Source organism: Rutilus rutilus (genome assembly GCF_951802725.1).
Source record: "Rutilus rutilus genome assembly, chromosome: 7".
NCBI classification, from domain to species: domain Eukaryota; kingdom Metazoa; phylum Chordata; class Actinopteri; order Cypriniformes; family Leuciscidae; genus Rutilus; species Rutilus rutilus.
In genome coordinates this window covers 46,652,734-46,665,233 of record NC_140221.1, presented here as the reverse complement: position 1 = coordinate 46,665,233, position 12,500 = coordinate 46,652,734, and the positions used below count along the sequence as shown (strand labels likewise).

The window sequence follows — 12,500 nt, the reverse complement described above, 5'->3', positions numbered from 1 at the left end:
TAATAGTATACATTTCAACATTAAAATATATATAAAAAATTATATTCAATATTTTATTAATAATTAAATAAAAAAATTAAATGATTATAAATATATTATATTTAATATTTATTTATTTAAGAATTTTGCTGTTGAAATGTGTACCATGCTTTAGACTATTCATTTTTTTTTTTATTTAATTTCCCCAAATTTATAAGAGACAAACTTTTTTCAAATAATTTCAATGTTAAATAATTGTAATTTTTTGCCTCCTCTCCCAGTTGGAAATGTATTATACTAACGTGGTTATAAGTATTGTATACATTTCATACATAATATGCAAAAAAACTAAAATAATAAACGAGTGTGCTAAATAAAAAATAGAAATAAATAATTATATTATATTTAATATGTATGTAAGTAATCATTAATTAATTAATTTGTTTATTGAAATATTTTTATTTTGAAATGTGAATTTTTAAAACTGAATTAATTTTCCCAAATTTATAAGGCACAAACATTGTCAAATAATTTGACTTTTGTTTGTTTTAATCTGTAGCCTCCTCTCTCAGCTGGAAACTTATCCCAGCCCTCCTCATCTGTAAACCTGCCTGGACCCAGTTATCCTCGCCAGACCCTAAACCCCGACATGACCTTCAACCCCAGTGCTGAACCCTCAGATCCCAAGTTCAAAGGTCACACAGCAGAATACATCAGTGACTTCCATCACTCTCTGAACCTGCCGTCCGGCATGACCCCGTACACGCAGCAGACGTCGTTCAACACCGAGATCGCTCAGGAAAACCCTTACCCGGCAACCTGTCTCAGACACAGATATTCCTCCAGCCAATCAGAGACCACGTCCACGGTTATCACGCACACCGGCTCTGCCATGAGCGCGATCCCATCGGAAACCCAGCATGGACACGGATACTCCAGTGTTGCTGAGATGTTTCCATCTTCCACCTGCATGTCTTTGAGTTACGAGCCCATAAACGTGTCTCAGCCCTCGGGCGTCCTCTCTCACTGCTTCTCTGTGCCGCAACAAGTGGGCGTGGCTTCCGGCAGGGGGAAGCACAAACACAAGACTGGAGGAGCCCCATTGGTTCCCATGGCGATGACCTCATCTATAGCTCCGCCCACTCAGACGAGCTGCCTGGCCAATCTGCTCTCTTCCAGATCTCACGAGCGTATGTAGATGTTTGATTCATTTCCTACTTGGCCTTATTCAGTTTGTTTTTAGTGAGAATCTGAACGTTTAAAAGAATTTAGCATGTTCAAAACAATTGAAGCTTATATGAACCAGTGTTGCTTTTAACTAAAACTAAAACTTTTAAAAATCATTTCTGTTCATTGTATTAAAGCTGAAAAAAAGAAGAGGATTTTTAATGTTTTTAAAATAAGGCTCTTATGCTCACCAAGGCTGCATATATTTGATAAATAAACTGTAATATTGTTAAATATTATTACAATTTATTTATTTGCCTATATTTTAAAGTATAATTTATTCCTGTGATCAAAGCTGAATGTTCAGCATCATTACTCCAGTCTTCAGTGTCACATGATCCTTCAGAAATCACTCTAATATGATGATTTGATGCTCAAGAAACATTTATTGTAATTATCAATGTTGAAAACAGTTATGTAACATTTTTTTCAGGATTCTTTGATGAATAGAAAGTTCAAACAGAACTTTTTTCCGTTTGGAAATCAAATAAATCAATACTTTTATTCATTTAGGATGCATTAAATTGATCAAAAGTTACATTTATAATGTTACAAAATATTATATTTCAAATAAATGCTGTTCTTTTGAACTTTCTGCTCATCAAAGAATCCTGAAAAGACAATGCAACACGGTTTCCACAAAAATATGAAGCAGCAAAACTGTTTTCAACACTGATAATAGTAATAAATGTTTCTTGAACATCAAATCATCATATCAGAATGATTTGTGAAGGATCATGTGACACTGAAGACTGGAGTAATGATGCTGAAAATTCAGCTTTGATCACAGGAATAAATGATATTTTACTATATATTCACACAGAAAACAATTATATTAAATTGTCATAATATTTAACAGTATTACTGTTTTTTTGTTGCATTTTTAATCAAATAAATGCAGGCTTGGTGAGCAGAAGAGACTTCTTTTAAAAACATAAAAAATCCTACCTATCCCGAACTCTTGAACGGCTGTGTACATGTACTAAAATAAAAACCTTTATATCTCTAGGAAAAACATCATTGAGTTTTGATGCTCCTTCAACGGGATTAAAAGGCCACAGACCAACATCACCCATCTCTCCGGTAAGATCCTGAACAAAACCTTTACAGCACACTGTGAAACAAGTGAAAATAATACAAGCACACTGACAGACATTCAGACGAGAGAGACTGGAGTAATGATGCCGAAAATTCAGCTTTGATCGCAGGAATATAATTACATTTTAAAATGTATTCACATGGAAAACAGAATTATTAAATTGTAATAATATTTAACAATATGGCTGTTTTTACTGTTTTTATCAAATAAATGCCTTGGTGAGCAGAAGAGTCTTTAAAAATATATAAAAAATTACCGTTTTTTAGCTTTTTCTGGTAATTTATACTGAAAACTGAAGTACACTCAAAAAATAATGATGCAGAAAATTTAGCTTTGCATCACAGGAATATAATTACATTTTAAAGTATAATTACATTGTATTCACATGGAAAACAGTATTCTTTAATTGTAATAATATTTCACAATATTGCTGTTTTTTTCTGTGTTTTTTTTTTTTTAAATCAAATAAATGCAGCCTTGGTGAGCAGAAGAGACTTTATATATATATATATATATATATATATATATATTACAAAATTTACTGTTTTTACCTTTTTCTTGTAACTTATACTGAAAACTCAAGTACACTCAAAAAAATAACTTTCTTTTGCATATTGAACATGCAAAGTATACAACATAAATAATGAATAACCAAAAAGGTGATGTCATCCACATAACTCTTCATATCTTGGATGATAAGAATGCATTTTTTCTTCTTCTCCATTACAGCCAAAAAGCAGCAGTCGTGGAGGATCCCAGATTTCCCACAATCCCCCCTGGTCCTCTCCTGCCATTGCTCCTCTGTCACCGTTGCACATGTCAGGCCACAGCGGCACCTCGCAGGGACACACCATTTCATCTCTGCTCGCGCAACAGACGCCACTTCTCATCCCCAAAACAGAAAAACTCTCCCCGGTTCAAATGCACACGAGTGACAGGACCAGTTTAACAGGTGTGTTGATATGTGTGGTTTTAATGCATCTCATCACACAGTTTCAGTATATTTACAATCATATAATAACACAGATAATAACTCAAGCATTGTGTTTTATTTTCAAAAGTAAGAAAAAGTCGTGATTACCTTCTTATTTTTTTTATGCCGTGGCTGAAAGAAGCTTCCATAGAAATGTCTTGTGTATTTTAGTTACTTTTTCAGGAAACATAAAAATATATATATATCTTTTTTTAGCAAAACACTTTATTAACATTATGGGCCCTATCTTACACCCGGCGCAATGCAGCGCTTAGCGCAACGCAAGTGTTTTTTGCTAGTTTCAGCCCGACGCAGTTATCATTTTCACGTCCTGCGCTACGTTGTTTAAATAGCAAATGCTTTTGTGGCCATTTGTGACCCATGGGCTGCTGGTCTGAGAACGAGGTGTGTGTTCTGGCGCATTGTTGGAGCGTTGCTATTTTGAGGCAACAGAAATAGACTGAGCCGTTTATTTTGTTGTTTAATGAGGGCGTTAGTAATGTGCACCTATAGGCGAGTCCACAACGCGCGTACACTCTGCTTATTACACACACAGGGACGCACAGCAGCACACACACATGACAAATATTTAAAATAAAAGGATTACAATGTAAAAGATTATTATTGTGTACATAAAGATATGGTGAATCCGGCTTCTCCCGTAGATGTTCTGCTTGCGCACTTTTACCTCGCGCACGAGCAGATCCGTTTGCGCCCTGGAGACGCGTTCAGTCTTTCCACTATCAAATCCCGTCATGTAAATAGCGAATCTGCCATGGCACGAGCGCAACTGGCATTTAAAGGGAATGGGAGATGAGACTCAGATTGGTTTAACGCACGTAAATCCCAAAACACACCCATTACTCATTAAGAGAATAGGGACAACCTTTTTAGACCATGCGCCGGGAGCGCCGACCATTTTTCCCGTCGTTAAACTAGCAGAAGTGGATTGGGACATGACCTCAGTGAACTTGCGGCGTGCGCTTTAGACCATGCGCTTAGATCGTTAAAATAGGGCTCTATAAGTAATCCTCAAGGAACATATTAAAATAATACAAAAAAATCCATGTCATGACAAAAAATCCTTTAATTGCAACGTTTTATCTCAAAATTCTGACTTTTTTTTTCTTTTTCTTGTATCTTAGATATAAAAAAAATTGTGAAATTGTGAGAAATAAACTCAGAATTGCAAGGGGAAAAAGTTGCGATTACCTTCTTAATTTTTTTTTATGCCGTGGCTGAAATAAGCTTCCATAGAAATGTCTTGTGTATTTTAGTTACTTTTTCAGGAAACATCGGGCAGACGTCACCTACGAATCTGCCGGAGAAAAACCCAGAGGACTTTCCTGGAAAAGCCAAGATGGAGTCCACAAGAGTAAAGTCCCAAATCCACCCGCTGTTCATGTTTGTTTTATAACCGTGCGGTTCATGTTGTGTCGCTCATGTCGTATTGTTTTACAGACAGACACGCGACGGATCACACACATTTCTGCCGAGCAGAAGAGACGGTTCAACATCAAGCTGGGCTTTGACACGCTTCACAGTCTGGTGACCACTCTCAGTTCACAGCCGAGTATAAAGGTAACACTCATGTCAGTGACTACTAGGGCTGGGACGACACACCTATCTCCTGATTCGATACTATCACGATACTTGGGTGCCGATACGATATGTATTGCGATTATTTTAAAATTGCGATTCAATATTGCCATATATTATAATTTTTTTTAACACTAGACCATCGGGAAAAGTTAATTCATACACTTATACAGACTGTACATGAGTCATATTTACAACGACAAATCATCACATCTTTCTGACTTTTATTTCAGAAGTGTCATACAATACTAAATAAATAGAATAAATGATTTCTAGAATAAATAATTCGATAACAACTTCTTTTTTTTAACAGTCACTTGTCGCCACTTAGTGTACATGTATTTTTAATAATGTTTAAATGGTGTAATATTCGTGAATTTGACTATGTAGCGACTTATCCATGTTCTTGCGAGTACCGTCAAGATTACTCTCTGGTGCCGCGAGACTCCGCCCACTCGCTGTTCTGATTGGCTGACTCCGCCCACACACTGTTCTGATTGGCTGTGGGTGGGCTTTGATTGATTTTGACGCATCTCGCAGTCGCGTCTTGTGTGGACAGACAAATTATTTGTCGCTGGAATCTTATTGCGTCGCGTCTGGTTAGGACAGGGTGTAACGCTCGTACTCTCGTTTCCACTGGTCTCAGATCAGTAAGGCCACCACACTGCAGAAGACAGCGGAGTACATCAGTAAGATGCAGCAGGAGAGAGCTCAGCTCCACGAGGAGGCTCAGAGACTGAGAGACGAGATCCTGGTGCTCAACTCTGCCATCAAGTGAGTGAGCTTCGGCTGCGTTACCATCTGACTTCAACATTCATGTGTGATGGTGATTGTTAGGGATGCACCGATATGAAAAATCTGGCCGATACGACAATCTTTATATTTGAAAGCCCATAACTGATATATTGGCCGATAAATCTGAATTTTTGAGAGCCTGATTGCGAAAACAAAAGTCTCACCATTAAAATCCATGTCCCAAGCACACAGTTATAATGATATTCTCATTATAATTTTAATGTAGCCTATATGACAGACTTGCATGTTGCATTTAACTGTATTTTCCTTTTTTTGAAGTGATTTCCAATCATATTTCAAGAAATTCAAAAACCATCATGTGTGCATCTGAAGTGTCTCAGCTGAAGGAAATAATACATTATTTATCGGCTTTAATATATCGGCCAGATTTTCTTATCGGGCCGATAACGATAACATTAAAAATGCACATATATCAGCCGATACTGATATGGTGACCGATATATCGTGCATCCCTAATGATTGTATCTGAACTGTTTGTATGTAGTGTGTGTCAGCAGCAGCTTCCGGCCACAGGCGTCCCAATCACACGACAGCGATTCGACCACATGAGAGAGAAGTTCAGAGAGTACGTGAGGGCTCAGACGCTGCAGAACTGGAAGTTCTGGATTGTATCCTTCAAAGCTTACATCCTACAGTCTTCCTAATCTGAAACAGTTCACCTCAAAATAGAAATGTACTCTTCCACCACATGCCTTCCCCTATCTATATGACTTTCTTTCTTCAGATAAACACAAACGAATCGTGACGGTAATCCAAACGACACCAGTCAATGTCTTCTGAAGTGAAACAATAGGTGTGTGTACGAAAAATACTCATATTTTTAGCTTTTTAACCGGTCTACTGTCACACAAGTAAGAGAAATTGATTATTTTCCTAAAAATGTTTATCTGAAGAAAGAAAGTCAAAGGTGAGCAAATGATGAGAAATGTAACTATCCCTTTAAGGCGAGACACCCAGGGTGAATAGGGTAAAAATATTAACTAATAGATATCAATATTCTTCCCTAGTTGATGGACAGTGCTGGGCAGATTACTTACCAATTTACTACTTTTTGAGTACTTTTTACAACAATCAAAACAAAACACTTACTAAAAAAAGATTAAAACATATTTTATTTGTTAAGCTGCATGTCATGTGACCATTAACCGACATCAGAGAACAGTTAATTTTATTATTCTTTATTATTATTATTGGCTTAATTTTATTATTGACCTAACTTGTTATTTTATAATCTCAAGGTTAAAGTTATTAAAATTGTGAGAATAACATGTAATCAATAAAAAAGTAACTGTAGTCTGATCACCAGTATTTTAAACGTGATTTATAATCTAATTACAAGTACTTCATTTGTTGGAATCTGATTACGTAATCCAGATTACATGTGATCATTTACTACCCAGCAACTGTTGATTGATTACATTAAGAATTCCTAACATTCTTAATATTATAAGATTTATGAAATGTTTTGTTTAATAATTCAAATGAGGCATTATCTAAATTAAACGTGCACGCATTTGCATACATTTACAGAACAGAAATCGGATAAAGCCATATTCAAAATTCTTAATTTTGTTGACATATTAGTTAAAGTTTTTATTTTATTTTTTATTACTCCATCAATCAGAAAATACTGTCAACATCTAGAAAAAAAAATGCAGCATGTTTCTAGGAATGTTATATAAATCAGGTGATATATATATATATATAGATATTAATAAAACTGTAAAGTTTGGTGTGTGTAAAATTGCAAAAGTGGAGATTTCTGACTGAAACTCACCATTTTTAAAGATATGCATTGAAATTGAAATCTACAGATGCAAATAGATAAAGTGTATTAAATAAACATGTGTGTTTTCTCTAGTCTAAAGCAACACTTTTGGAAAAGCCCAAAATCTCAAAATTGACCAGTTGCATGAAAAAACAATGTTTTTGCCTGTAGTGTCTCGCCTTGAGCATCCAAAACATCTGTTCTGGTCCTGTTAGCAGGATTAACTGATATTTTCCTGAACTGAAGCCGTTCCCGTAGTTCAGCATCATCATCGAGCCGCTGTTCGAGTCGTTTAACGGTATGGTGTCCACGGCGAGTGTGGATGATCTGTGTCGCAGCACTCTCTCCTGGCTGGACCAGCACTGCTCTCTGCCCGCGCTCAGACCCAGTGAGTGACCTCTACACCGCTCTACCTGTTCACCCTCAGACCTCACAATCATTGCAATTGACCCTTCGCAGGGAGTTTGATTGACAGGCGATTTGACCTATCATAATCCACCATCCGCCGAATCCGCCATTTTTTTCCGACAAAGCAGTGAGGAGAGTTAGTAGATTAACGTTGGAGGATTTGAACTTGAGAAATGGAGTGTACTGACGTCTTTCCGCGGCTAAAACAACATTCCTTCTGATGTTCATTCAAGTTCATTTGATGCTATAAAGGAAGAGATGATCGGTTCACGAGCAGCTTTAACTGAGCGATCTGTCAGACACATTAAAGAGCCACATAACGCTATTTATTGATTACATTTCGTAAAAAAATGACCAAATTTGAAAGGTGAGACTGTTTCATATCAAAAGTAACCTGGTCTGTCCTGTGTGTCAGCGTGTTGTCAGTGTCCAGTGACCGTTCGCAAAGCCCCGCCCCCTTTATGCCTGGTTCGGATTACACGATTTTAGCCCGATTTTGGCGCGATCCGTTTGACGTAGGGTGTCGTGGGGATTCGTAAACGACAACGGGCGTCGGGATGCAAGATTCGATCGTTTCATCTTGTATAGTGTGTCATAGTGGGTGACAACCTACGTCGCGTTTGCGATGCTTCACGACATCACGACAAAAAGAATAGCATGTTTAATTTTTTAACGGTCCTCCACGACGGGTCCGTCAAGAGTGAGCGAGTATGTGAGCGAGAGTGAGTGTACACGGGTGAGTGAGAGTGCGAGCAACAGTGAGTGTGTGTGTGCGCCAGTGAGCGAGTGTGTGTGTGTGTGTGTGTGCGCGAGTGTGTGTGCGAGCGACAGTAGGTGTGTGTGTGTGCGCGCGAGTGAGCGAGCGAGTGTGTGTGCGTGCAAGAGCGATTGTGTGTGTGCGAGTGAGTGAGCGAGCTACAGTGAGTGTGTGTGTACGCGAGTGAGCGAGTGTATGTGTGTGTGCGAGTGAATGTTTGCGAGTGAATGTGTGCATGTGACGGCACGCGATGACTGGTCAGAAAGCAACGTGTAGTCTGACATGTAGAAGTCAAAATCGTGTAATCTGACTATCGTAACAGACACAAAAATCTTGTAATCTGAACCAGGCATTAGTTACTGTTGCTATGTCCGACAAGCCACGCCTCTCTCACGCCACATCATGTTCTCACACAGTGAAAAACACATCGCAGAGCAGAGAGGACACTGACAGACAGGACAGACCAGCTTACTTTTGATATGAAACAAAGTCTAACCTTTCAAATTTGGTCATTTTATAAAAGAAATGTAAACAATAAATACCGTTTTGTGGCTTTTATTTGTGGTATATTTCACCGCTGGAAAGATGAATGTGTATTTTAATTGGGTCATTTATGTAGTAGAAATGTGAAATTATTTTAGAAGTTGGTGCCTTCTAGACTGAGAAAAGCCAGAAAATGTATTTTTGGTTCATGTGTGATGAAAGACAACAACTCCCAGAATGCACTTGCTTCGCTGCCCTACAAGGACACGCCCAACATTTACATTTTACATTTATTCATTTAGCTGACGCTTTTATCCAAAGCGACTTACAATTGCTATATATGTCAGAGGTCGCACGCCTCTGGAGCAACTAGGGGTTAAGTGTCTTGCTCAGGGACACATTGGTGTCTCACAGTGGATTCGAACCCGGGTCTCTCACACCAAAGGCATGTCTCTTATCCATTGCGCCACCACCAGCCTCCCAAGCCACGCCTACCGGTTACAGAGGGCAGTATCGGGAGAAATGATTCAGCTAGGCTACTAGTCGACTCGAAACTGAAAAGACGGTGTTTTATCGTGAGATCCCCCTATGGGCGGGTTGAACACATGCGGAACGAGCTCCTCCTAATGGCTGGAGTCTCTCGCCTCTGGACAGAAAAGACTCAGATGATGATAAATGACGATTTTTGCATCATCTGAGGTCTTTTTCCAGACACACAATACAGAAATCTCTCGTCTCAGGGGGACATGAGGGAGGGAAGCACGATCATTCAAAAATACTACCAGGTTTCTACTGATACAAAGCTTAATGCTAATCGGTGAAGTATCCCTTTAATTTATAGCTTCAAATAAACATGAATGAACATCAGAAGGAATGTTGATTTAACCGTGGAAAGACGTCAGTACACCGTTTTTCAAGTTCAAATCCTCCAACGTTAATCTACTAACTCTCCTCACTGCTTTGTCGGACAAAAATGGCGGATTCAGCGGATGGCGGATTATGATTGGTCAGATCGCCTGTCAATCAAACTCCCTGCGAAGGGTCAATTCCAGTGTTTCACTCGCAAAATTAGATGTGTGCAAACTGTCAAATATATTCAGGAGTACATGTGCAAAGAAAAAGTAGGTTCCTGTTAGGGAAATCACACTTAAATCAAGTTGGCCTATCACGATTTTGAAATTGGAAAGGCTGCGATTATTTTATTTTTTTATGTGCAGCTTGTCAGTGACGTACGGCTCAGTAAACGCTCCATCTGAAAGCACTGTGAGTTTGAGTCACTTATAATGTGCATTTGAAAAAGCAACACGCATCAAACATCTTTACAAACATGAGAAGCATTTATGAACCTCTTGTCCATCAAAAGACAACATTTACTAACACGCTTTATCGACACTTCACTTCATAACGACAGCTGAGCTCCTCCTTCTGTGAGATGATGAGCTTCTGACACAGAATAAGGTGTGTGTTTATTAGTCATGTTTAATCAAAGCGTTTCAATCTTCTGTTTATTCAGCGACAGCGATACGGGTTTCCTGGAATGATGCGCATTATTGTACTTCTGCGGCGGGGCATATGTGTGTGTGTGTGTGTGTGTGAGACGCCCTCTGGTGTTCAGATGGATATGTTGTGTGTGTGTGTGTGTGTGTGAGACGCCCTCTGGTGTTCAGATGGATATGTTGTGTGTGTGTGTGTGTGTGTGTGTGTGTGTGTGTGTGTGTGTGTGTGTGTGTGTGTGTGTGTGACGCCCTCTGGTGTTCAGATGGATATGTGGTGTGTGTGTGTGTGTGTGTGAGACGCCCTCTGGTGTTCAGATGGATATATGGTGTGTGTGTGTGTGTGTGTGTGTGTGTGTGTGTGTGTGACGCCCTCTGGTGTTCAGATGGATATGTGGTGTGTGTGTGTGTGTGTGTGTGTGTGAGACGCCCTCTGGTGTTCAGATGGATATGTGGTGTGTGTGTGTGTGTGTGAGAGACACCCTCTGGTGTTCAGATGGATATGTTGTGTGTGTGTGTGTGTGTGTGTGAGGTGCCCTCTGGTGTTCAGATGGACATGTAGTGTGTGTGTGTGTGTGTGTGTGTGTGAGACGCCCTCTGGTGTTCAGATGGATATGTAGTGTGTGTGTGTGTGTGTGTGTGTGAGACGCCCTCTGGTGTTCAGATGGATATGTAGTGTGTGTGTGTGTGTGTGTGTGTGTGTGTGAGGCGCCCTCTGGTGTTCAGATGGATATGTGGTGTGTGTGTGTGTGTGTGTGTGTGTGTGTGTGAGACACCCTCTGGTGTTCAGATTGATATCTGGTGTGTGAGTGTGTGTGTGTGAGACGCCCTCTAGTGTTCAGATGAAGCAGCGTTTAATACCGATCAGCTGTCAAACTGCGCATAAAATACTCACAGCCTTTGCCAAATCGTGTGCGGTTTCATTGCGATTAATCGTGTAGCGCTAGTTCCTGTGGGTCCAGACAGCAACATAGTGTCGGCCCAGATCCGGCCCACATCTGGTAAGTGTGGAATCCACATGAACCATGTATGTGGGCCGGATCTGGGCCGACACTATGTTGCTGTCTTAGAAAAGTCTTAAAGGGGTGGTTGATTATAATTTCACTTGTCTAACTTTAGTTAGTGTGTAATGTTGCTGTTTGAGCATAAACAACATCTGCAAAGTTACAGCGCTCAAAGTTCAGAGCAAAGGGAGATATTTGCTTTTAAAGAAATGGCTTTTTAAGGACTACAACAAACGGCTGGTAGAGACTACACCACATTCCTCCCGGGTTAGTGACATCACCAACCCTAGAATTTACATAAACCCACGCCCCCTGAACACGATTTATAGATTATCAAGACAGAATATGCTAATCAATGACTAGAAGATAACTCCACATCAGCTTCATAAATTCATCAACTAACCATTCAGAAATGTCCTGTTGCTTCTACATGTTGTCACTTCTTCTTGAGTCTCTCTATCATTGTCTGACTCCGGTTTGAACATAAAAGGCAAAAAGTTTTAGAAATGTTCAGTGCATGTGTGTGTGAGGTAAAAGGACACAAGCTGTTGTAGCTCCGCCCCCTGTGTCGGGAGCAGCAGCTCATTTGCATTTAAAGGGACAGACACAAAACGGTGTGTTTTTGCTCACCCTCAAAAAGTGACAATTTTAACATGCTATATAAAAATATCTGTGGGGTATTTTGAGCTAAAACTTCACACACACACTCTGGGGACATCAGAGACTTATTTTACATCTTGTGAAAAGGGCATTACACCACCCCTTTAAATTTAGTGTTTTTTTATTTAAGGTCATTTAAAGATCAGGTAATCTGAGCATCTCTCTCCCTGTTTCACCCTCAGACCAGGACATTTCTTTTATATAACTCTGATTGTGTTCATCTGAAAGAAGTCA

The 12,500-nt window shown here is 39.3% G+C and overlaps 1 protein-coding gene across 2 annotated transcripts in view; it reads left to right on the top strand.

The window, feature by feature from the left end:
* The window catches only part of mlxipl (MLX interacting protein like), a 44,360-nt gene that overhangs the window by 30,421 nt on the left and 1,439 nt on the right, over positions 1–12,500 (top strand). The window contains exons 9-16 of one of the 2 annotated variants that reach the window (XR_014627939.1): positions 539–1,169; positions 2,216–2,289; positions 3,035–3,257; positions 4,556–4,653; positions 4,740–4,859; positions 5,524–5,651; positions 6,178–6,301; positions 7,725–7,849. Coding sequence is in view for 1 of the 2 variants with exons in the window: in XM_084413872.1 (XP_084269998.1) it covers positions 539–1,169; positions 2,216–2,289; positions 3,035–3,257; positions 4,556–4,653; positions 4,740–4,859; positions 5,524–5,651; positions 6,178–6,301; positions 7,720–7,849 (1,528 nt within the window). In the remaining variant the exon portion in view is untranslated. Of the gene's footprint in view, positions 1–538; positions 1,170–2,215; positions 2,290–3,034; positions 3,258–4,555; positions 4,654–4,739; positions 4,860–5,523; positions 5,652–6,177; positions 6,302–7,719; positions 7,850–12,500 lie in introns of both variants that reach the window. The other variant, XM_084413872.1, reaches the window with a different exon arrangement.